At 55.3% G+C, this 23,238-nt stretch overlaps 2 protein-coding genes across 8 annotated transcripts in view; one reads left to right on the plus strand and one right to left on the minus strand.

The window, feature by feature from the left end:
- Positions 1–10,247, plus strand: part of HDLBP (high density lipoprotein binding protein) — a 36,923-nt gene extending 26,676 nt beyond the window's left edge. For all 5 annotated transcript variants that reach the window (XM_027464119.3, XM_072042316.1, XM_072042318.1 and 2 more), the window contains 11 exons: positions 417–638; positions 857–1,075; positions 1,761–1,899; positions 2,669–2,823; positions 3,456–3,560; positions 4,172–4,306; positions 4,891–5,034; positions 5,198–5,383; positions 6,369–6,485; positions 6,951–7,079; positions 7,791–10,247. In XM_027464119.3, the coding sequence (XP_027319920.1) occupies positions 417–638; positions 857–1,075; positions 1,761–1,899; positions 2,669–2,823; positions 3,456–3,560; positions 4,172–4,306; positions 4,891–5,034; positions 5,198–5,383; positions 6,369–6,485; positions 6,951–7,079; positions 7,791–7,877 (1,638 nt within the window). In that variant the 3' untranslated portion in view covers positions 7,878–10,247. The remainder of the gene's footprint in view (positions 1–416; positions 639–856; positions 1,076–1,760; positions 1,900–2,668; positions 2,824–3,455; positions 3,561–4,171; positions 4,307–4,890; positions 5,035–5,197; positions 5,384–6,368; positions 6,486–6,950; positions 7,080–7,790) is intronic.
- Positions 10,198–22,145, minus strand: ANO7 (anoctamin 7). 3 transcript variants are annotated; one of them, XM_072042321.1, is made up of 24 exons: positions 21,671–22,145; positions 18,552–18,738; positions 18,325–18,391; positions 17,930–18,087; positions 17,560–17,667; positions 17,279–17,415; positions 17,100–17,157; positions 16,678–16,788; positions 16,429–16,594; positions 15,912–16,002; positions 15,735–15,831; positions 15,297–15,440; positions 15,071–15,208; positions 14,754–14,852; positions 14,546–14,648; positions 13,850–13,961; positions 13,282–13,336; positions 13,033–13,130; positions 12,779–12,933; positions 12,440–12,645; positions 12,072–12,214; positions 11,569–11,659; positions 11,369–11,488; positions 10,198–11,263 (listed from the first exon to the last, which is right to left on the minus strand). In XM_072042321.1, the coding sequence occupies exons 2-24, from the start codon at positions 18,663–18,665 to the stop codon at positions 11,168–11,170; spliced, it is 2,667 nt and encodes an 888-aa protein (XP_071898422.1). In that variant the 5' UTR covers positions 18,666–18,738; positions 21,671–22,145; the 3' UTR covers positions 10,198–11,167. The 3 variants fall into 3 exon arrangements, with proteins under 3 accessions (XP_071898422.1, XP_071898421.1, XP_071898420.1); XM_072042320.1 differs by lacking the exon at positions 21,671–22,145 and adding an exon at positions 21,252–21,534; XM_072042319.1 differs by lacking the exon at positions 21,671–22,145 and adding an exon at positions 21,257–21,533.
- Between the last annotated feature and the right edge of the window lie 1,093 nt (positions 22,146–23,238).

Consider the following 23,238-nt stretch of genomic DNA (forward strand, 5'->3'; position numbering starts at 1 on the left):
TTGCTTTGAGTTGGAATCACTTGACTGGTCGTTTTAACAGCAAGAAAAAGCCCTTTTTAACACTAGCACGTGAGCACATTCCCCTGGTTGGTTCCCTCTGCTGCCTGCCTTACAGCAGTCAGCCAGCCAACGATTTTGCTGCCCAGTGTGAGTCCCAGAGAAGACTTCCCGGGAGGTTTTTTGTGCTCATATTCTCTCCAGCTGTGCTGAGTGTAGAGATATTTCTTCAGCACTGAGAGCATCTTTCACGTTGTGTTTTTCCTTCAAACCTTTTTGATTTAGACAGCAAGCTACATCTACCTTCCTCATGCAACACTGTGCATGTGTGTGCAGTTACACAGCTGCATGTCTGCTGTTTGTGCAGATGTGTATTTGCTGCGTATTGACATGTTCCATGTGGATCTGCCTCCTTACAGCAAACGAAGAGTTACACCGTGGACCTCCGTGCAAAGCCAGAGTACCACAAATTCCTTATTGGTAAAGGCGGTGGCAACATCCGCAAGGTGCGTGACAACACCGGGGCCCGCATCATCTTCCCAACCTCCGAGGACAAAGATCAAGAGCTGATTACTATCATGGGAACTGAGGAAGCTGTCAAAGAGGCGCAGAAGGAGTTGGAGGCCCTCATCAAGAACCTGGTAAGAACTGCTACTTTGCTATCCCTGCAGCAAGATGTAATGAGTTAGTGTGGAGGACCTGTTCCTCCTAGAACCACGAGCGAGGTGGGAGCTCAGGAAGATCCTCTTCACTGTTGCTTATTGGAGTGAGGTTGTAAACTGTTTTCTGCTGAGTGCAGCAAATGGGTGATGATGGCCAGGAAGGGCAGGGCTGACTGGCTGCCGTCATCTGTTGGCAGGATAACGTGGTTGAAGACTCCATGGTGGTTGACCCCAAGCACCACCGCCACTTCGTCATCCGGAGGGGGCAAGTTCTGCGTGAGATCGCTGATGAGTACGGTGGTGTGATGGTCAGCTTCCCCCGCTCTGGCACCCAGAGTGACAAAGTCACCCTCAAGGGAGCCAAGGACTGTGTGGAGGCAGCCAAGAAGCGCATCCAGGAGATCATTGAGGACCTGGTAAGTCCCAGGAAAGCTGTTTTTTCCCATACTTTATTGCTTCAGCTGAACTCTTCTTGAACCTGTTGTACAGCCAAGCTTTACGTGAACAAGTCCCACAACAGATTTGGGATTTAAAGCTTTGCTGTCAACTGCAGACTTTAGATCCCAGCGTAGGGAAGGGCTGCTGGCTCCAAAATGGCAATGCTGTTTCAAGTAATTGCCTGCTTTGACCTTCCTCTTGTTTTTGGGGAGAGCTTTGTTTGGGGTACTTTTAGACATGAAAAATTTGGAGCCCTCCCCGTGCCTGGTCTTGGGTAGAGGCTGCTCGCTGGGGTTTCTTGTCCTGGTAGTACTGCGTTTTGGAAACAACCATCAGTCAAACCTCTGCCCTTCCTTTCCTTCCTTCATTAGCTTTTTCCTTTCTCTTACTACTTCCTCCCCTTCAGAGTCATAGCAAGCTTGAGCCTTTGGTCTCTGAAGCCTTTAACATCACAGGCCGGAGGCAGCCTTCATTAAAACAGCTCATGCTAACTTCTCTGAGAGAGGGAAAGATTCTGGGAAACTTTTAGTTCTTTCCATGACAGCAGCTGTTACCTTTCCCAACACCTCACTCTGTCCATTATGGATTTCACCACACGCAAGCATCCTGTTTGCTGCAGTGAAAGAGGCTGCGTCACAATAGAGCAACTCTGCTTTCTCACAGGAAGCTCAAGTGACAATCGAATGCACCATCCCACAAAAGTTCCACCGCTCCATTATGGGCCCCAAAGGATCCCGGATCCAGCAGATCACCCGGGACTATGGTGTCCAGATCAAATTCCCTGACAGGGAGGAGAACCCAGGTATACCCATGGATGCATGTTCACATGGCAGTTGGGGTGATCAGATGTGTAGTCTACACTTGATCAGTGGAGAAGCTCTACTTAAAATCTGTGGAGAAGTGACCCCAGGTGTTCCCTACAGCGTCCTTGGATCTGGGCTTGGAATCAACCGTGTCCTCTTGGGAAGAGGGGCCGCTTTTAGGGGGTAAAAATGCAAACCTGTGACTTCTGAATCTGTTCTCACCACAGAGCACAGGGAGCACAAGGACCTGTCCTAGCCAAAAGCAGAACCTGCCGCTGCTCTCTTGCTCTGCAGGCTTGTCAAGGTTCCTCGGAGTTCTCGTGCTCTCAGTGTTGGGTGTACTGAATTCAGCACAGCTGGGGCCTGCTCTGCCTCGTTCTGTTGAGTAGCCTGGTCTACCACCAGCTGTCCTGTAACATCCAGCGCAGTGCTAGTGAAATTCCCTGTTGCTGAAGGCACTGCCAGCCTTATTGCCTCTGCTGTCATAGGAGCACAGCCTCTGCTTCCAGAGTGCAACTGCAGGTTCTCCCCCGGCGGGCAAAGGCAATGTGAGTGCTGTGCAGAGGCGCATGGAGGAGACCATCTCAGTGGGTGTTCAGTTCTGCTTAGTCCAGGCCAAGCCATGGCAAGCTGACTGTGTGACCTCTTCCATAGCAGGCTGTAGTGTCTGGTCTCTTGTGACTGGGCTGAGCCTGAAGATCTGGAGGGGAAGATGTTGACCAAGGAGGGGGCTCTGTCTGTTTAACATGAGGCTTTCCATGTTTTCAGCCCCTGTTGCAGAGCCAGCTGTGCAGGAGAATGGCGAGGAGGGTGGGGAAGGCAAGGATGGGAAGGATGGAGACCCCAGCTCTCCAAAGAAGTGTGATATCATCATCATCTCTGGCCGCAGGGAGAAGTGTGAGGCAGCAAAGGAGGCGCTGCAGGTACGTGACTTCTAAACCCTTTAGCCTTATAATGTAGTCATGTCCTGATGCAAGCAGCTCACTGCATGCTTTAGTGATGGTGATAAAAACTGTTCAGCCAAGGTTGCTATCCAGGTGGTCACTGACACAAACCGTGGAGAAGGTCTGCATTGCTCAAAGGAAGTTCTCCAGCTGCTCTATAATTTAGCCAGGTGGCTTGAATCACTGCGCCTGACCTAGCAATTGCTACAGCTGCAAGCAGCCCCAAGTCACTTGCCAGAAAAGCATGACATCCTTTTTTATGGAGCAGGGCTGGGATGAGATACAGTGTGATTGAGGCTGAATCATTCCAGCTTCAGCAGACCTTGCCATGCTTCTCCTCTAGTGATGTCATCCAAGTTTCTGTAGGTGGAAGCCAAGGATATGAGAACAGCCTCTGACGCCAGAGGGAGTTTTTAGATGGCTTGTTTGGAAAAAAATGTTTAACACCCCACAGGTCATCTTGGTGTTTGCAGCTGCTCTCTCCTGCAGAGTTTGTACCCTGACTACAAGGGAACATACTTCACTCCAGCAACTCATTCTTTTGAGCAAGTATATGGCAAACTGAAAGAAAGAAGTTTTTCAACTGGCAAACTCTGTTCCTATCCCTCTAGGCTCTGGTTCCTGTCACCATTGAAGTGGAAGTTCCCTTTGATCTTCACCGTTATATCATTGGCCAGAAAGGAAGTGGGATCCGTAAAATGATGGACGAGTTTGAAGTAAGTTGTTGCCCTTCCTCCCTAATCCCACATACTGGAGAATCTGTAAACGACCACATTTATGGTGTTGGCCATCAGTTGTGACTTACTCAGGACCATCTTGGTTTGACCATAGAATACAGGCTTTACAATAAGAAAGTGAGACCTGTGTAATGAACTCCTTGGCTCTGGGGCTTGCCAGGTTTCACGATGAAGCTGTACGATGGGAGCTGGTGTCGTGAGTGTTGTAGGACTTGTTGGGGCCTATCTGGATTTCTTAGCAGTGCAAGAGCTGTTTTCCCTCCTTGGCCATGCAATACAGCTCGGCCATGCCCGCCTGCTTGGAAGATTTCCCCAGGAGCCCGCAGGGGCTGCAGACCTCTTGCTCTTGAGGCCGGTGCAGGTTGGCTGCAGGCAGCACTGTTGAATGTGTGTTTGTTTCCCAGCCTCTCCAGGCTGGTACAGGGAGTGACAGGTCCTGAAGTCCTGCAGCAAAGCAATCTGATGTTGATAATGGCTGAAGGAACAGGTTCAGGCGAGGTGCAAGCTCTTCTTGGTAGCAGAGAGGATCAGTGAGAAGCTAACGTGCAGTGAGCAGTGGTACAAAGTGATAATCATTACTTGTTGCTCAGGTAAACATCCAGGTCCCTGCTCCTGAGCTGCAGTCAGATGTCATCACCATCACGGGGCTGGCCACCAACCTGGACCGTGCCAAGACTGGGCTGCTGGAAAGAGTGAAGGAGCTGCAGGCTGAACAAGAGGATCGGGTAAGGCCTGTGCCAGTTCTTCTTCCTTCCAGCTGAACAAGGCTTCAGCCTCTGGGTGTTACCTTCAGAAGCTGTACAGACCTGTGGAACTCTTCTCCTTTTAATAGCACCCCTAGCTGCTCTGCAGGTCTGGGGGACTCAGTGGCTTACCAAATATAACCTGTTTAATATGAACTAACAGGAGAGTCTTGGGATTCTACTTTAGGAAACTCTGAACTGTCCAGGGCTCTCTCACCTTCACATCCCTTTGAGATGGCACAGGGCAGGAGCCTCGCTGTGCTATAGTCTCTTTGTACCTCTTCTGGTGAATCCTTATCCCAGCTCTGAACAAACAGCATAAGGAATGATCTGGGGAGTTGTTTTCTACCCGTAGTTTCCTGCTGAACTTAGCAAAAAGCGCAAGGCCGCTGCAGATGAATGTTTTGGGTTCTCTTCTATAGCCATGTGCACTCAGGCAGGACCTTGCAGAATCTGTCCCATGAATCTCAGAAGCCAAAAGGAATGCGGGGACTTCCGTGGCCATCAGCGGAGCAGCCGTCGTGTGTTCCCTGCTGTTGTACCTCACTCTGCTTCTCTCTTTCCAGGCCTTGCGAAGCTTCAAGCTGACAGTCACTGTGGATCCCAAGTATCACCCTAAAATCATTGGGCGTAAGGGAGCAGTGATCACCCAGATCCGCACAGAGCATGAGGTCAACATCCAGTTCCCTGACAAGGATGATGAGAGCCAGGTGAGAGGGCAGAGGGGACACAGAGAGTTGTTGGCTGTCTCTGAGCATGGGCTCTGACTTCCCTGTGCTGCTATTGAATAAGATGGAGGGTGAAAGGGAGTAGCAGGGAGTTTTGCTTAGCTGCTTATGAGCTTGGTTACTCACATGCTTCTATGTGCCCCAGGCCCAAGACCAGATCACCATCACTGGCTATGAGAAGAATGCTGAGGCTGCCCGGGATGCCATCATGAAGATTGTTGGCGAGCTGGAGCAGATGGTCTCTGAGGATGTGACTCTGGACCACCGTGTCCACGCACGCATCATCGGTGCACGTGGCAAAGCCATCCGCAAAATCATGGATGAATTCAAGGTGAGTGGTGGGGCAGCACAGGCTGGGGGAGCAGTCGGGTACTAGGGTCCGAATTCAGGAGCGTCAGGTTCACATCTTGTGGTCCTTGTTTCTTGTGCCTGTTGAGCACCTCCAGCTGGAACAGAAGCAAAGAAAATCCAATTCTGTTCTGCTCCCCTCAAGGTGTCACTGCAAATGTAGGAGCAAAGTCGCCTTTCAGTGGATTTCTTCCATATGGGGTCCCAAATAGTCATTTGAAGGGAGAGGTGGTTGAGTCACTGACGCTGGGGAGCTGTGGGAGGGAAATGTACCCAGACCCCCTTAGCATGAGCTCAGCTCAGAGGAGATCCTATGGATTTCTTTGTCTAAGCCAGCGGTGATTCCTGTGACTTTAAGATTCCCAAATACACTTTCAGGGCTCCAGATTTGGCTGCTGGAAGCTGAAAGGCTTTGGCAAAGCCAGCTCAGCCTGGGAAGGGCAGGGGCCTGCATCCCTGACAGCACGTGGCAGTAGCAGAGTGATTTACTACAGGGACAGTTAATGAACATGAATCCAGAGTGATGAGCCTTTGGGACGTAACATCTTGGCTGGTCTTGGTTGCTGAAACAAGCTGTTTTGTTCTGAAATGAGCAGCCTTTGGTTTTGGTCCCATCTTGTGTGACTTCCCTGCAGCCATCTGGAAGGCAAGCTGGAAGAGACCTCGCTGGCTGTGTACGGGTAACACTAAGCCAACTACATAAAATGGTCGTCAGCCAGGATTACTCGATCTGTGGAGGAGATAGAAAACTTATTGTGCCTCCTGCTGATGGCTTGGTGGCGAGGATGCCTGCAGAATGAGGACACTGTCTGGAAATCCAGCCCTGTGCTGTTGCCACAGCACTGCACAGAGAATGGTTTGGGTTGGAAGGGACCTTGAAGATCATCTTATTCCAATAACAAAAGACTAAAGGAGTCTGTAGCTTTTCAGATGTGCAGGTGTAATTCCTGTGTTTCTTTGTATTTCAGGTGGATATTCGCTTTCCCCAGAGTGGAGCTCCTGACCCCAACTGTGTGACCGTGACAGGACTCCCCGAGAACGTGGAAGAAGCTATTGATCACATCCTGAACTTGGAGGAAGAATACGTAAGTGTTCAGCAAATCTGTGCGGCGGCTTAGCAAGAATTTCCTCAACCACAGACCTGGATGTCTGAGGGATCTCCATGTGGTATTTTCTACCACAGCACCACAGAACTCAGTCTTTGTGCGGGTTGCAATCAGCCCTGGTCTGCAGCTGTCCCTCAGACCACTGGCTGCAGAGCCCCAAGCTGTGTGAGGACTGACCCCACTGTCCAGGAGGGGACAGCGAACAAGCATGTTGGGACACCACCAAGACGTGCGCGTGCTTGCCTTGCTGCAGCTTGCATCAGTTGCAGTCTAGGAGTTGGTGGTTCTCAAACTAGTGGAGAAACACCATGTTCGGTGACCATGGAACAGGCTAGTGACCTTGGACAGGGTGCTGCATGATGAGGTGGAGTTTGGGGGTGGAGGGGTTACACCAGCTTGAGGAACTGTCCCGATCCACATCCTAACTGGGCCATGTGACTGCAGCTTGCAGATGTGGTGGACAACGAGGCGATGCAGGTGTACATGAAGCCCTCTTCCCATGAAGAGTCCAAGGCCCCATCCAAGGGCTTTGTGGTGAGAGATGCCCCCTGGGCCACAGTCAGCAATGAAAAGGTGAGTGCTGCTTCTGCTGCGGGCACAGGGAGCGTGGCACTGCCAAGGGCTGACTCTGGGGCCTGGCCCTCCCGTTTCAACTGGGAAAATAGAGCGCTCTCCCTCCTCTCTCCTTGGTGGCAGAGAAGACAGCGAGGGGCCGTCCTGGTCTGTGTGGCCTAGGCTCTGCCTCCAGCAGGCCTAGGCTCTGCCTCGAGCTTCCAAAGCACTGCTGTCTCCTCTTCCAAACGCCTTGCCCTTGTTGGATACAGTGGGGCTGCTGGGGATGGGGAGTCCTTACCTGAAAGTGTCCTGCCAGGTCGTGTTGGTTTTAGGGGTTGCCATAGGGCCCTGGCACCTCTGACTTCTGCTGCAGCACAGAACGAGCTCAGTGTCTGAGCTGTGTTCTGCCTGGAAGCAGTGACCTGGGACACGTGGCAGCTCTGTTCTCAGCTGCCCTGGTGGCCTGACCCTGCTCCAGTGACCGAGTTACCGTGGCTGGGCTCTGTGAGCCCCTGATCCACCTGCTGTGTGCTTGTCTGCACCATCCTTGATGCCATCTCTGGAGGCTCAACTGTCCACCTAGGGCAGCCCAAAGGACATAGTGATCCTGCTCAGCCCTCACTCCTTGTCTCTGCCCATGGGACACAGGAAATGCTGCTTAGCGCAGGGGTGCTGTACAGGTTCACAGCAGGGCAGGAGCTTAACTTGTTCCCTTTTTGTTTGCTCTAGGCCCCTGATATGAGCAGTTCTGAAGATTTCCCCAGCTTTGGGGCTCAAGTCGCCCCCAAGACTCTTCCTTGGGGACCCAAACGATAATGACCTGGAAGCAGAAACATCTCCTCCAGCCCGCTGACCTGACACTAACCTGCCACAAATACTTCCTGTCTGAAATCTGACCCAGCGGCTGGAGCACAAGTCAATTGCCCCAAGAGGTCTCCTAATGGTGTCTGGAGTGCTAGACCCCATCCCGCTCCCCTCAGCTATCACCATGGCTAGGATTCACTCTCATCTCTTGATGGATATACTTTTCTTCTTTGGAACAAGACTTCCAGTCAGATTCAAACACTAAATGTGTGTGTTTTTGTTAGAAACTTCATAATTGACTCAAAGTGGCTAAGATTTACAGCTTCCCAAGCGCTAGCAGAAAAATCTGCTCTCTTGAGCATGTCTTACTAGGCATTCTCGCCTTCATTAGGAGACCTCCTTTACTGTGGCTAGGAATCTACTTCCTGTCTCATGACCTCAGGAAATAAATTTCCTTGACTTTCTAAAGCCAAAACGTTTGCCCTCTTTCCTTTGTGTTTATCCCAGGCCTTACCTTACCGTTGTAGAGTGCAATCAACTTTTTTTCCTTTGAACTGCCAAAAATTCATTTAATGCTGATAGCTGACTGTGGGGAGAGCTTAAAAATAATCCAAAAGGTCAGAAACTTAACTCTTTCAAGGAACAAAACCTTCAGTAGGCTGGAGAGGCAGCAGAGACGGAAGGGACCAGAACAAAGCACGGCCACCCTGGTCAGGGGAACACCTCGGCGTGCAGCGCGTTGCGGGCGCTCCCTCGCGCCACGCCACGCACAGCCCCAGCCTGCAGGCTTGATGAGTCTTCCAGTGCGTGACCACAGACCCCGCTCCTAGTGCCCCGCGGGCCCTTGCGCACCCTTCCCAGCAGCCGTGCGGGCAGGCAGGTGAGCCAGCACGTGGCAGCGTTACTGCATGGGACAGGCGGGGGTCGGCCAAGGTTGGCGTGGCCCGAGAGAAGCTGGTTGGAAGCGGAGCCTTGAGGTGCTGCGAGCCCTGCAGCTTCTGAGCATGAGCGGTAGGGACACCAGTTGCTGTTGCCTTCTTTCTACCTCAAAAGTCAGTATGATGGTGGCCTCCCAGCGTAGGTGGGTGAGCAGCTGCTGCAGCTCTCACCCCAGCACCCAGAGCAGAACCCTGGAGGAGAAGCAGGAGGAGCGTTTTGGGGAGTGGCTGCGGGAGCTCCTCTGAAGGGAAGCTGAGAGCGGTCACGGTCGTGCAGGCGGTGAATGGGAGAGGACCGTGGAGCTTTCTGAGCTAGAACCGGGCTTGGCCCCAAGGCCTTAGCCACAGCCTAGCAGCAGCCCCTGGCTGCAGCAGTGGTGAGACAGGCTTCTGCTCTGATGGAACAGGGGAACTGAAAGCGAGGGGGCTGACAGTGCCGTGTGTCGAGCCCTCCCCGAGGCCTCCATTGTATGGGCTGGAGAGGGCGATTGGTGCTCTGTGCTCTGGGCTGCTTGTGCCTGGGCCCTGCCATGGCTTGCTCTGAGGGAGCTGTGCCCAAGCTTCTCCAGCTAGTAAGAAGAAAACCGTGTCTTTGTGGAGGGAGGCAGGGGGCAGGGGGTCCCTGTGTTCCCTCCTTTCCCCGCCTCTGTCCTACAGAAGGTTGTAGTCTGAGCCATTCCTCTAGCCCAGCTGCTTCGGCTCTTGGACAAGCAGGAGTCCCTAGTCTCTCTTCTCTAGTGCTGCTTACGGGGCAAAGGCAGGAATCCTGGCAGGCTGGGCCCAGCATTCCTGCCTTTTCCAGCACCCCCAGGCCTGACATGCCAACGCTTCTCCTTCCCCCGCCAGCTCCTCGTGGTAGAGGCTGCTATGCAGAAGTTGAACCAAAATCTGAGTGCTCTCCGTAAATTTGAGATGTGGCTGAAGCTAACCGCGTCCTGCCGCAGGGCACCTAGCTCCCCTGAAGGAGGGGGTGGCTCTGCCTCCCCCGGGAGATAATAACCAGATGGGTCAGACAGAACCAGGGTGACACCCTTCCATCCGTGTCTGTCAGGAAATGGTTATACCCCGTAGCTTAGGTCTGTCCTATGTCGCCAAGCCTACCCCCCCTTCCTCTTTATGCCCCCCTGCCCTCACCAGTTGCACAGCTAGGCTTGAGTTACATTTGGGGCACCACTGTCTGGGTTTGCCCCGCAGCCCGACCCTCCACTCTAAAGAAGGTCATGAAGTGATTGTACCTAGTACTGTCCCCCACCACCCTCCTTCCGCAGCAGACTGTGGCATGTGTCCATTTCCTCTCTGACGTCTTCCATATTGTACGTTTCCATAGCAATGATCCCTTGGCCTTAACTTTGGAATTTGGAGACTATATGCAAACATGTAAAAAGGCTCATGAGTATGGATGACACTGGAATTTTATAAATTCTAAAATAAAACCTGAAACAGCTTGGAGTGTCACGGATATTATTTCTACCGGTGGGTTGAGATCCAGGGCAGCCCAAATTGCACGTGTGAGCCTCTGCAGCGGCCGTGCCCTTGCTGAGGAGGGATGTGCACAGAAAATGCTGGGCTGAGGGGAGGTGAGAGCAGTGCCCAGCAGCACCCACATGCTCACAGCCAGCAAGGTGATGCCAGGGCTGCTGCTGGTGTAGGGGAGCAGAGGGAGGCAGCAGCTGCAGTCCCTCTTGCCCACCCCGCTGAGACCCTCTGCCTTCTGCAACTCTTCCCTGCTGCCCAGTGCCCCGCTGCCAGGGCCCAGCTGCTGCTCTTGAGAAGCAAAGCTTTGCTCAGGGGCTGTTTCCCCTCGTGGTCCCCATGTCGAAGGGTAGCAGCACACCTCTCACATTCACGTGGGGTCTCCATAGCTTTCCCACAGCTCAACTATTTCCTTCCTCCCTACTTAGGGTGGCAGGAGCAAACCCTCCAGCTGCCATTACTGTAAGTACCCAGCACAGGAGACAGCAGAAGCAACAGCCAGTCCAGGCAGCCCTACCACGACTCTCCCCGGGCAGGGGCAAGTCAGCCTGTGCTTGTGCTGAGCAGCCCGGCAGCAGCTGCAGGCAGGAGCCTGCCTCTGCTAGCTGAGCACCAGCAGGGAGGCCTACCAGCCCAGGACCTCGGTGTGGCCGGCCACCTTTAATTCATTTACGCCACAGGGCAGTTCCCTCGTTGTACCACAATGAGCCTGGACAGCTGCCCAGAGCTGGCTGCCTCCCTCCCCGCCTGCAGCCGCAGCCAAGCCCTGGTGTCCGTGTGGCAGAGCTGCCCTGAGCCAGTCGAGCAGGGCTGGCCAGCCAGCATGCTGCCCCACGGCTCCGCGCTGCTGTGAGGAGGAGCAGGTTGTGGTCCTGGGGCATGCTGCGGCTCTCAGCTGCCCTCAACCTGCTCAGTTTCCCAGTCCCTGCTCGCTGCTGGATCCGTGGTGCTGGCCTTGCTTCGTGCCTCCCGTCTCTCAAAAAGGACCTGAATCAGGGAGAAAGGGAGCTGCTGCACTCGCAGAAGGTGCTGTAACACCTTGCAGGTACCAGGGAACAAGCACGAAAGGCAGGGAAAGGCAGCCGCACGCACCTTGTTCTCAGCCAGGGCCTCCTTGGCCAGGTACCTCTCACGCTTCACCTTGACCTCCACGGACTCAGGAATGTCAGGAACCAGGCAGGCGATCACACGCCCAATGAAGAAAACCACGTGCTGGGAGCGAGAGGGACGGAGGGGTTGGCACAGCTCCACACCCAGTACCCGTGTCTCCCCGCAGGGCTGGGCGCTGGTACCTCAAACACGATGACGAAGCCCAAGCGCACGGCCAGCAGGTGCCAGTAGGTCAGCGTCAAGTTGCCGTCCTGGTCCCTGAACGCCCTGTACCTGTAGGAGCCACACGCAGCCCTCACTGCACCCACCCGCCCCCGGCTGGCCTCACCACCACGCGTCACCGCAGGATGTGATGGCGGCAGAGGGACGAGCAGCAGGCAGCCCAGCCCTGGGGCACTTTTGGCCGTGTCCCCAGATGGGTTGTGACATTTTCTTCCTCTGGTGAAGCAAATCTCTCCACAGCTGGAGAGCTTTTGAAGTCAGTGCTTCAAAACACTCAGGCACATTAAACCAAGGGTGGGGAGGGAGCGGGGGAGTCACCAAGACAAGTTGCTTGCCCCCACGCCCCCTGTCCTGCCCCAGCCCACAGGGCAAACCCTGGGATGAGCAGCTCAGCAAAGCAGGCGGACAACCTGCACCTGGCTGACGGCCTCTGTGCTGAACGAAATACTTGCTGAGCTCCCACCTGCACACGGTGTTGCTTTGCTGCACAAAGTCCCACGGCGCGTAGGCCAAGGTGAAGTTGACGTAGCCACGCAGGCTGCTGTCGTGGATGTACTCGTAGTACACGCGGGGCAGGAAATCGGAGGTGAAGGCGATGAGGAAGGCCTGGGGGGAGGGAGAGGTGCTGCAGAGCTCCTGAAGCTGGGGGAGGCCCCAGCCCCACCACCCTGCCCCACGGCTCTGAGTTTTTTGCCTGCCTGGCCCAGAGGAAGCACGCCTCTGCGAAGGCAGCCCCACCCTCCTCACCGAGCCAGCCCAAAGAGCTTTTTCCCTAAATTTCCTGTTTGCAACCCCTCAGCGCTGGCACCGCCACCCCGCTGCCCGGCGTACGTTGCTGCTGACAGCCAGGTGGGTGATGACCTCCAGGATGGAGAACCAGATGCCGATGCCCTGCGCCCGCTCGGCCACGGGCCGCCGGTAATCACAGACGAACTTGCGGGCGTCCAGGCGGATCTCCACCCAGTTGTTGAGCAGGGCAAAGAGGGGTGCCAGGGGACAGGCAGCCACGAAAATGGTGATGAAGCCAAACTGCAGGACTGGAAGAAAAAGGAGGAGGAGAGGGGAAGGACAGGTTGAGAGCAGCAGCGACAACTGCAGCGTCTCCCGGTCCCTTCCCACTGCTCCCACTTGAGCAGAGCCCAGAGCTCCAGGCATGGGGCCGGTTCCTACCCATCTCCAGGTACTCATCAAACAACCCCTCAAAGGCCAGCAGCTGGTGGTTGACCACCCAGGGTGCCTGCTCCACCAGGACCGGCCCGCCCTCCTCGACGGCCTTCTTCTTTGTGGAGAGGAGCTTGTGCTTGTGCCACCAACACCTCAGCTTCCTGGGAAGAAAAGAGGGGCTGTGTCCCACACCCGGCACCAGCCGAGGGATTGCCCTGCCCTGAGACAGGGTGCGCAGTGGGTGCTGCTGCTCTACTCACGGGATGGCCACCTCCTGCACGTTGTTGATGATCTGCTTCCCCACCATGATGACCAGCAGCTCCTGGGCCAGCTCGATGAAGCACCCCCCCGGGCTGCACTGCGGGGAGAGCGGGGCCCTCAGCACACGGCTCCTGGCACATGGGGAGACCCAGCACCCAGACCCCGAGCAGGGGTCCCACAGGCACCATGCCGTGTCCTGGCATGGCCCTGAAGCCGGCATCACCCCCAGGCCCCCACACCACGCTCACCTCCTCGTTGCGGATGCCCAAAAAGCTCCAGTAGTTCCCAGGGTAGCCAACGAACCTGTGGGAGCCATGGCAGAGCCGTGAGTGGGCATCCCAGCTCCCTCCAGCCGCCCTGTTCCCTGGGCCATGAGGGGAACATCGCTGGGGGCTGTGGGGGCTCAGCCCACCCTCTGCCACCCCACCTTGTGCTCTGCTGCTGGCTGTGGCAAAGGGGTCACCGAGCAAAGGAAGGGCCTGGTCTGGTAGACCTGGACCCCTCGTGTCCCTCACTAAGGGGCTGGCGGTGGTGTCCCCAAAGAAGGGGGGTCCCCAAGCCCCTGGTTGGGGCCAGCACAGCAGTAAGCCCACAGGGATCAGGCTGCTCCCCTCTGGAGGGCCCAATCCTCCCAGCAGGGGTGGCAGCAGCACTCCGGGCCCCTCAGCCCTACAAGACCACCCTGCCCAGCGGTCCCAGCAGGAGCAGGAAGGGCCCTCCTCCCCCCACGGGCCTTAGAGTCATCGAATTACAGAATCCTTTAGGTTGGAAAATACCCCCAAGGTCCTCAAGGCCAACCGTTAGCCTGCCACTTACTTGCCCTTGAAGAAGGCTATGTACATGGGAAAGGAGTAGAAGGTGACAAACTGGAAGACGAACACTTTGAAGGTAAAGGCATCCTCGTACTTGGTCTGGGTGCGGTGCATCTCTGCCAGGGGGAAGCACAGGGATGTGGCCCCACGCTGCTCTCAGGTGCTTGTCTGCCTCATGTGGACGTCACCCTGACTCGCTCAGTGCTAACAGGCCCCAGGCCCCAACCCTGCTGCTTTACCCACAAAGTCAGCCCAAGATGTGCAGACACCCATGTGCTTTGCACCAAAAAAAATAAACTTCATTCCATCTTCTCAGCAGAAACAGGCTGTGTACCACATTATACATGGCAAAAATATTCCAGGCACTTTTCTCCCCCAAGCCCCAGCAGTCGGCTCAAAACACTTCATACAACACTCCCCCCCCCTCCAAAAAAAATAAAAAAGTCTTGAGCACAACTGAACCCCTGTATTCACTTTTTTTTTTTTTTTTTTTTCCTGCAGCCAAAACACTTTTCACCTAAGCTCTTATTTCCCCAACTCTCCTCTACTTCACACGACTCAGCTTCTTCCTTGACATCAGCCAGCCCCTGCTGGGGGGCTGTGTCCTAGCTCATGTCCCAGCACTGAGCTCGCTGGCTCTGGTGCTTTGCCATTACAAAGGGCTCCTTCCGTCCAGCTTGCAGGACCCCAACCAGCTTACCCCACTTGGTAAGGAGATGAGCCAGGGAAATGTAGATCTTGGAGAGGATGAGGATGAAGAAGAGGTTCACCACTGAGCTGGAGATACTGGCGATGCGCGATGCCTACAGGGGAAGCGAGCAGGCAGAGCACACACAGCAGAGTGAGGTGAACCATCTGGCAAACCAAGCCCATCTGCTTGGCCTGGAGCAGCTCTGACCACCTCTTACCGAAGCCACAAACCAGAAGTACCCTGAGCTGGAGAGGAGGATGGCAACAACTGTCCGGTACAGGATAATGGAGATCACAAACAACACCACCATGGCAATCTGCAAGCACAGCGTGCTGTGTATGAGCAGGGATCAGAGCCTGCATCAAAGGAAAACTCCACCATTACCCCAGGGCACCAGGAGCTGCGAGGGAGCTCCAGGGCTGAGCTGGTGGAGAGGCAGGGGACACGCATCCATCCCCACCTTCATCCACACGCTCTTTCCTCAAACAGATCCCATTCCACCACATCCCACTTCTCCAGCCCTTGTGATCTTACCAACATTATGAGGACCACCAAACCAGCCAAAATCCGATGGATGCGGCTGCGCTTGGGGAAATACGGCTCCTCTGCCCCAGTTATAGGGTTTATTATCGTCATGGGAGCCATGGCAGTGAACTGGGGCCGGGGCCGCTCCTGGGAAAGAGGGGGAAAAGGCATCAGAGGCGTCTGTTGGCTTTTGTCCATACAGTTTTGGAATGTATTGCAAAGGGCTGGACCCCACCTCAATGTCCTCAAACTCAGAGCAGTCCCAGCGATGTGCCAGGGATGCGTTTGTCCGCTTCCAGAACTCCAGGAACAGCACTGCCCACAGGGACATGAAGATGCTGAAGAAGATGGTCCCACCGTGGTCAAAGAGCCGGCCCGCCTGTGGGCACAGCAGGCATGAGGGCCGGGCCAGGGCTGCAGGACCTGCTGGTTAACGTGGCCCAGCCCACCTGAGGGACATGGTCTCATGTCCACCGTGGGGACAAGGCCTCACATCCACCACGTTCATTGTGGAGACGTGGCCTAATATACACCCCAGGGACATGGTCTTACATTAGCAGGAGTGAAGAGGGCAAATCCCTGCAGGCATCCCACAACCCGGCCCTACGAGTGACCGCAGGGATGGAGCTCTACCCCTGGGCCCCACACTTCCCCTGGGGAGCCAGGACCTCACCATGAAAGTGCTGCAGGTGTCGGAGAGCTGCCAGTAGGGACAGGACTTGCAGAGCGGACACATCCGGAACTGCTCTTTGCTCTCACAGATCTCCTGCCTGCAGGCAGGGGAAGGAGCATTCAGCGGGGCTCAGCTCAGACTCTCACCATTTCACCCTGAGGAGGGGGGGACACTCACGCAGGTACATCACTGAACACCAGGAAAATGCCTGCGATGAACACCACAGTCCCCGTCACGGCGGCGGGCAGGAGCCATCCCGTGTAGAAGCCTGCGGGCAGCAGGGACAGGCAACACGAATCCTGTCAGCCTCCACCGCAGTCCCCAAGGACAAGTGCTGCCCAAACCCAGCCCAGCACCAGCCTAAAGCCACACAGGGCTTGGAAGACCTGAACATGGACTTGAGGCTCTAGATGGATGTGTCACGGCTGACTTGTGGTGCCTCCAAACTGGAGAACATCCTGGGACAGAGCTGCAACCACACGCGGGCAGGACAAAGGTGGGCATCGCTCTGCTTCCTGCAAAAGCACGCTGGGCCCAGGAGGAGGGACCCAGGAGGAGCTCCAAGGTGCTGGGGAAGGGCTGAAGGTGACCAGGACTGGCAGGACACCAAGGATTTCCCACCCGAGGCAGTGCACATTTCATCTGGGGACCCCATCCAGGAGCTGAGGGCTGCTCTGGAGCCGGTGGCACTCACCCAGCCAGGCGAAGTAGAAAGCGACTTTCTCCCCAAAGTACTTGCGGACGTGGTCCAGAGGCTGGTACTTGCTCCACTTCCTCCAGTTGGCCCAGTACTGGAAAAGGACCTGGCGCGGGCTGGGGCTGCCAGAGGCTGGCTCCTCTGGTGGGGCCTCGCAGGAGCCCTACGGGGACGGGGTACATGGGTGAGGGCCCAGCCAGGGCTGTGGGTCCATCAGGGAGCCCCGGGGCTGGGACCATGCCTTGCCTCATGCAGCGGGAAGGCGGCAGTGAAGACGCCCTCGCTCAGCAGCCGGTCCACCCCCACCTCCCGCTCCTTGGAGCAGCCGTACTGCGTGGTGGCCAGGATCTCGTAGAGCTGCGGAGGAAAGGACGAGGCAGGGATGGGGCTTCAGCCACACGGATTGGGGTCCCCACCATGCTGTTGACTCTTCGCCTCCAAGCCTGATCCTCTGAAATATTGTCATGCCCTTTCCCAAATACTGACCAGCAGCAGGAGGGTCTCTACCCATACCTTCTATCCCATCAGTGGCATTTTGCACACAGCAACCTATCTGGGGACAGCTGACACCCCCCATGTTTGTGCCACCTGCCTGCAGAGCTGCTCCCCCACACCCTCCAGCCCACCCAGGACCGGGGAAGGGGACCATGGAAGCCCCTGGTGCTCACAATTTGGTGCCTCTGAGTTGTGGAGAAGAAGGTGTCCTGCTCGTCGCTGCCCAGGAACCTGCACAGAAGAGCAGCTTGGCCCTAGGATTCTGGTGGGGGTGAGGAGCTGCTGCTCATGGCTGTGCTGTGCACAGGCAGAGGGAAGGAATGGCCTGCGCAGCCTCTCCTGGGGCGCTTACCATTGCAGCTTGTTGACCTTGAAGGGGCAGGTGTAGTAGTCCAGCGGCAGGCTGGGGACCTCCTGGGCCATGGCGTTGGGGATGCCCAGCCGCTGCAGCACTCTCTCTGACCAGTGGGAGGTCTGGTTGGGCAGCGCCTGAGCACACACAGCCAAAACATCTCAGGAGGAGGGAGATGGCAGCAAAGCATGGGACCGTGGGGTGCAGCACGATGCCTGGGCACTCGGCAGTGCTGGTGGCACTGTCCCCTGACCCGGAGCACCAAGGCACCCTGGCCTTACCTGCAATGGCACACGGAGCTGCAGCTCCTCAGCATAGTAGCAGAGCACACTCCAGGGTGCGCTCAGCAGCAGGTAGTGCACCACCTTCTTCTCCACGCGGGCCGTGTGCTGGTGGAAGAGGAGCCCCACGTGGGGATGAGGCTGCTGGCGCTGGTACAGGTCCCTGCAGGGTCTGTCAGGATCAGCCCAGCCACCCCTCGCTGCCCCTGGGAGCCAGCCCACTGGGATGGAGCCCTCGCCAGCTCCCACCTCATGCTCCTGCTTGGCTCTCTGCAAGCCCAGGTTGCTCTACTGGGGCCAGGGCACGATGCCATTGTCCCTGAGCAAGGCTACGGTTGATGCAGCAGGGAAAGGTCAGGTCCCTGGGTACCTTTTCCATGTGGAGGCCAGCAGCATGGAGCTTGTCCAGGAACTTCTTCCGCCAGGTCCTGTGGATGGTGGTGGATCTCTCCTGCAAGGCCTTGTTCTCACGGCTGCCCTTCTGCCCACTCAGCTCCCTGGGGACCGTTTCCCACACAAGGACGAAATCTGCAGCAGGAAGATGGAGCTCGTGGCAGGAAGCTCAAAGGCCCTCATAAGGGAAAGGCTGAGGCTCTGAAGACTGCCAGGGATCAGCTGCTATCGATAGGCCGTGCTGCCATCAGCTTCAGCTGTGAAGATGGAGGACATTCCCCAACCTCCTCAGCCCAATGGGGAGCCCATCCAGCCCATCTTCTCGCCACAATGAAAGGAAACCGACCTCAAAGATCAGGCTCTCTCCCTCACCTATCCTTGTGCAGCCATCGCTGAAGACATTGGCCATGCTCTTCTCACCCAGGGATGCTTCGCCAGCCTGGGAATAAGGCATCAACAGCAATAAGAGCTGGTGGTCCCCAGACAGCTGGATCGCTAGCTGACTGGAAGGGCAGGGGACTGCCCCAGGACCAAGAGGCAAACCTGCCCTGTTCACAGCTGCCCTGGTTCCTCTCCTACCCCACGGTATGGCCACCCACCTGGGAGACTTCCACAGCATCCTCGCTCAGACTCCCGTAGCAGGCTGCTCGTCCGCCGCTGTCCTGTCCTACCAGACTGCTGTGGGGATCGTCCGACGTCCTCCTCCGCTGCATGGCGAGCCCTCATGCCAGCAGCCACTCCAGGTGCTGAGAAGCCAACAGAGGCACTGCAGGCCTAGGAGAAGGGCTGAGCGCCCCGGTGCTGTCAGGCTCCTGATGCCAGAGGTGTGCGCAGCCTTGCTGGCTCCTCCACCAGGCCCTCAGCCCTCAGCTGCTCAGCTCGCCACCAGGAATATGTCCAACAGCTCGCTGTCCTCGTAGCCAGGCTCCCAAACTGGACACAGGGCTCGAGGTGCAGTCTCACCACGAGGGGACAACCACTGCCCTGGTCCCGCTGGCCACGCTGTTTCTGACACAGGCCAGGATGCCGTTGGCCATCTTGGCCACCCGGGCACGGCGCTGGCCCATGCTCAGGTGACTGCTGACCAGCACCCCCAGGTCCTTTTCTGCCAGGCAGTTTTCCAGCCACTCTCCCCCAAACCTGTGTCACTGCACGGGGTTGTGGTGACCCAGGTGCAGCACCCAGTGCCCGGCCTTGCTGGATGCGGCCCAGCCAGCCATCCTGTCCTGGTCCCTCTGCAAAGCTGTCCTCAATCCAGATCACTGGTGAAAGTGCTAAACTAAACTGTCCCCGGTACTGAGCCCTGGGCAACTCTACTTGTGGTCAGCCATCAGGTGGGCTGAACTCCACTCACTACAACTCTTGGAGACCAGCCAGTCAGGCAGTTCTTCACCCAGCAAACTGCCCGTCCAGGCCATGAGCACCCAGTTTCTCCAGGAAAACACTGTGGGAAACTGTCAAACACTTTACTAAAATCCAAGTAAGCAACATCCACAGCCTTTCCCTCGTGCACTCCATGGGTCACCTTGTCATAGAAGGAGACCAGGTAAGTCAAGCAGGACCTGCCATTCCTTACCCCATGCTGACTGGCCTGATTGCTGTTTATCCTGTATGTGCCATGTGATGGCACTCAAGGTAATTGCTCCATTAACATCCCCAGCACTGAGGCCAGACTGACAGGCCAGTAGTTCCCCAGGTCCTCCTTCCATCCCTCCTTGTAGATGGCCGTCACATTCACTGACCTGCAGCCACCTGGGACCTCCCCAGCTGGTCAAGACTGCTGGTGAATTACTGGAAGTGGCTTGGTTAGCATTTCCACCAGCTCCTTCAGTGCCATTTGGTGGATCCCATCTGACCCCATAGGCTTGTGAATATTCAGATCACGTAATAGTTCACTTACAGCTTCCCATTGGATTATAGGAGCTTCATTTTGCTCCCTGTCACTGCCTTTCAGCTCAGGGGCTGGGTACTTGGAGAACAACTGCCCTTACTAATAAAAACTGAGGCAAAAAAAGGCAGTAGGTGCTTCAGCCTTATCTTCACCTTTTGTCACTGTTTCCCCTCACATCCAATAAGGGGTGCTGATTCTCCTTAATCCTTCTTTTGCTGTTGATGTGTTTATAAAAGTATTTAAAAAATATTTATTTATATCATCTTTTATTGCACTAGCCAAACTGAGTTCCAGCAGGGCTTTGGCCTTTCCAATTTTCTCCCTGCACAACTCAAGGGAGAACTCAACAAAAACTGAGTTGCCTGCCCTATTTCCAGAGGTCATAAACTCTCTTTTTCTCCCTGAGTTCCAGAAGCAGCTCTCTGTTCACCCATGCGGCTCTTCTCCCCTGCCAGCCTGACTTTTCCTGGCATTGAGATGGCCTGCTCCTGTGACTTCAAGGTTTCATTCCTGAGGGAGGTCCAGACTTCCTGGACTCCTTTGACTTTCAGAACCCCCTCCCAGAGTACTGTCAACCAGATCTCTGAACCAGCTAAAGTCTGCCCTCTGGAAATCCAAGGAAGCAGTTCCACTAACAGCCTTCCTTACTTAACCAGAGATCAAAAACTCTTCACGATCACTCAGTCCAAGACTGCAGTCGGTTCCCTCACCACCTGTGTCAGGAAGTTATCCTCCACACAATCCAGGGACCTCCTACACTGTCTCCTCTCTGCTTTATCATATTTCCAGCAGACGTCTGGGAAGTTGAAGTCCCCCTTGAGAACAAGAGCTAGCAATGAAGTTTCCCTCCCCTGCCAGCTTTAGTTTAAAGCTCTCTTCAACACCCTGTAACCGTAGATGCTCTTCCCCTCCTCCGACAGATGAACCCCACCAGCTCCCAGCAGACCAGGTTTGCCAAAGAGAGTCCCATGGTCTAAAGAGCCAGTTGGTTACTGGTTTGGTTCATCTTAGGCTATAGCAGAGCCCATGCGCCCAGCAGCTGCCCACAGTTGTCACCAGAAGCACCCCAGCAAGCAGCACGGTGGGGCAAGCTCTCGGTACCCAAATGCACCTCTCTGCCATGGCCAAAAGCAAGGTGGGGAGACAAGGGCCGAGCATGAAACCTCCCCAAGGAAGCACCCCCATTATTCCGACCTAACATCCTGAAAAGCTCAGGGCCCACCTACCCCCTAAGGCTCCCAGCAGGCATCAATAAAAATGCCATCCGATTATCACAGCAGCTCAAGATCGGGCTCTTGTGTTGGGGAAGCACCCACGAGGCACCGAGAAGCAGGGGCTGTGTCTCCTGCCCCACCAGCTGGTGCCCCACACCTCAGGGAGATGCCTGAAAACCCCATGGCTTCCCTACCTTACCTCCCACGGCGTCACACAGCGAGGGGTCCTGCTTCTCCTCAGGGACCTGGGAAGTGTCACCCACCCCTCCAGGTGCTTCAAACCAGCATTTTTTGGCTGCTTCTCAGCGTGGGCAAGGCCGGGCTGTGCGTGAGGGGTACAGCTGGGGGACAGGCTGGCGAGCACCTTCCTTCGGCGCAGGCCCTGCCTTTGTTTGAGCTGGAGGTGGGGACCTGAATGGCCCTGAACAAACAGGACGTGGCAGAGCTTTGGGGACATGCCAGCGAGGCAGGGGACAAGCTGAAGAGACAGCATCTGTGAGGGAGCTGAGGGAGCACTGAACCACAGGTGTCCACATGTAAGCTGGTTGCCTCTCTCTGCTTTTACAGCCACTGCGGGGTGCAGAAGATAGTTCATCCCACCAACCCCACACACCTGCCTCAGGACAAGACGGATCTCCCAAACCTCCCACAGGCACTAGGGGAGCTGAGCAGGCACCCAGGTGGGTGAGGTGACCCTGTCCCAAGCCCAGCACGGGCACAGCTGGGAGATGTCCCACCCCGGCTCCATGCGAAGCTTCCACAGCATCACAATCCGCACGGAGCACGAGCAGCCTGCAAATGGAAGCAGCCTCCCTGAGGGGAGAACACCTTGCCCTGGTTCATGCCACTGGTCTCACGCTGAAGAGGGACGGATTCACTCCCAGCTTTCAAAAGTTCAAATCTACTTCAGATTTGAATGAGCTGAAAATTAGATTTGTTCAGTCATTCTTGCTCACCCTAGAGCTAGTTTTCAAACAGTACGTGTCATTTTTCCTCATGTATTTTTTTGTGGTTTGACAACAACACCGTGAGACTTTCAGGTCTGATGGGCAGTGGTTCAACAAAACCCTTCGGGCAGTCAGGCAGCGCACCTCATGCTAGCACCAACACCCCTATCAGATATCAGCTCTTGTTCAATCCCTGACGGAGGAAAGGGATACGTATCTTAGCTGACAGACTGAATTTTGCATTGTGGCTGGAGACCTCATGTCACAAACAAACCTACGTATCCCTTTAGCAGCTTTCATATTTCATTGTTACATTCCTTGCAAGCGCTACAGACCACACATGAAATGTTTCCCAGGTACCTCACAGGTTCACGGGACAAAAGGTGCAAAAACTCAGCAGGTGCCAAAAACTCAGCAGGAGACAAAATCTCCCAAATCAGCTGCAGAGCAAGTAGCTTCCACTTTCTCAGTTCTCTCAGCTCATGAATCAGCACAGGCAGGACACGATAAAACATCCAGAGCAATGACATAGCTGATAGACAAACACACTGGCAGATGGCAAGTGCTTCCAGGCAGCTTCTCCAGGCATTCATGGAATGAAGTTCAGTTGCCCAGATCAAACATAGGTATAGAGGGATGACTGCCACATCACCACATCCAGCAGAAGCACGACACAGTTCATATTTCCTGAGTGCAAATACTGGCTGCAATGAAGTGCCACCAAACCCTCACCTTGCTGTCCAGTGGCATTAATACTTACATCAATAGTAATAGGATTTAGTACTACCAAAAAGCAAATGACAATAAAAAGACAACGCCAAATACACTGGCCACAGAACAGTCTGACCTGAACAATCATCTTGCAATCTCCAATTCCTGAACGCTGTTAGAGGTTGGATTTACAAAAGCACTTCAGGACGCCTATCACAAATAAAGCCTGCTGCAGCTGGCCCTGAACAGTTTGACCACAGTTGCAGTCACTGAGCAGAGAGCAAGTAACCATGACAGGCTGCGTGGCAGTGAGACAGCTTTCACTACACCTTGGTAATCTCATCCTCTCCTTCTGCATCAGTGACAAGCCCTTACAGAGAAAGGTCTTACTTCTCTCACGATTGATGCTGACAGAACTCCAGTCCAGGGAGGTGGGCTTTATGGAGAACTTCTACAAGGGACATTGAGAGCATTTACAAGATTAAAAACACATTTTAAGACATACTAAATCAACATCTTCCTC

The sequence above is a fragment of the Anas platyrhynchos genome, chromosome 9 (assembly GCF_047663525.1).
Source record: "Anas platyrhynchos isolate ZD024472 breed Pekin duck chromosome 9, IASCAAS_PekinDuck_T2T, whole genome shotgun sequence".
NCBI classification, from domain to species: domain Eukaryota; kingdom Metazoa; phylum Chordata; class Aves; order Anseriformes; family Anatidae; genus Anas; species Anas platyrhynchos.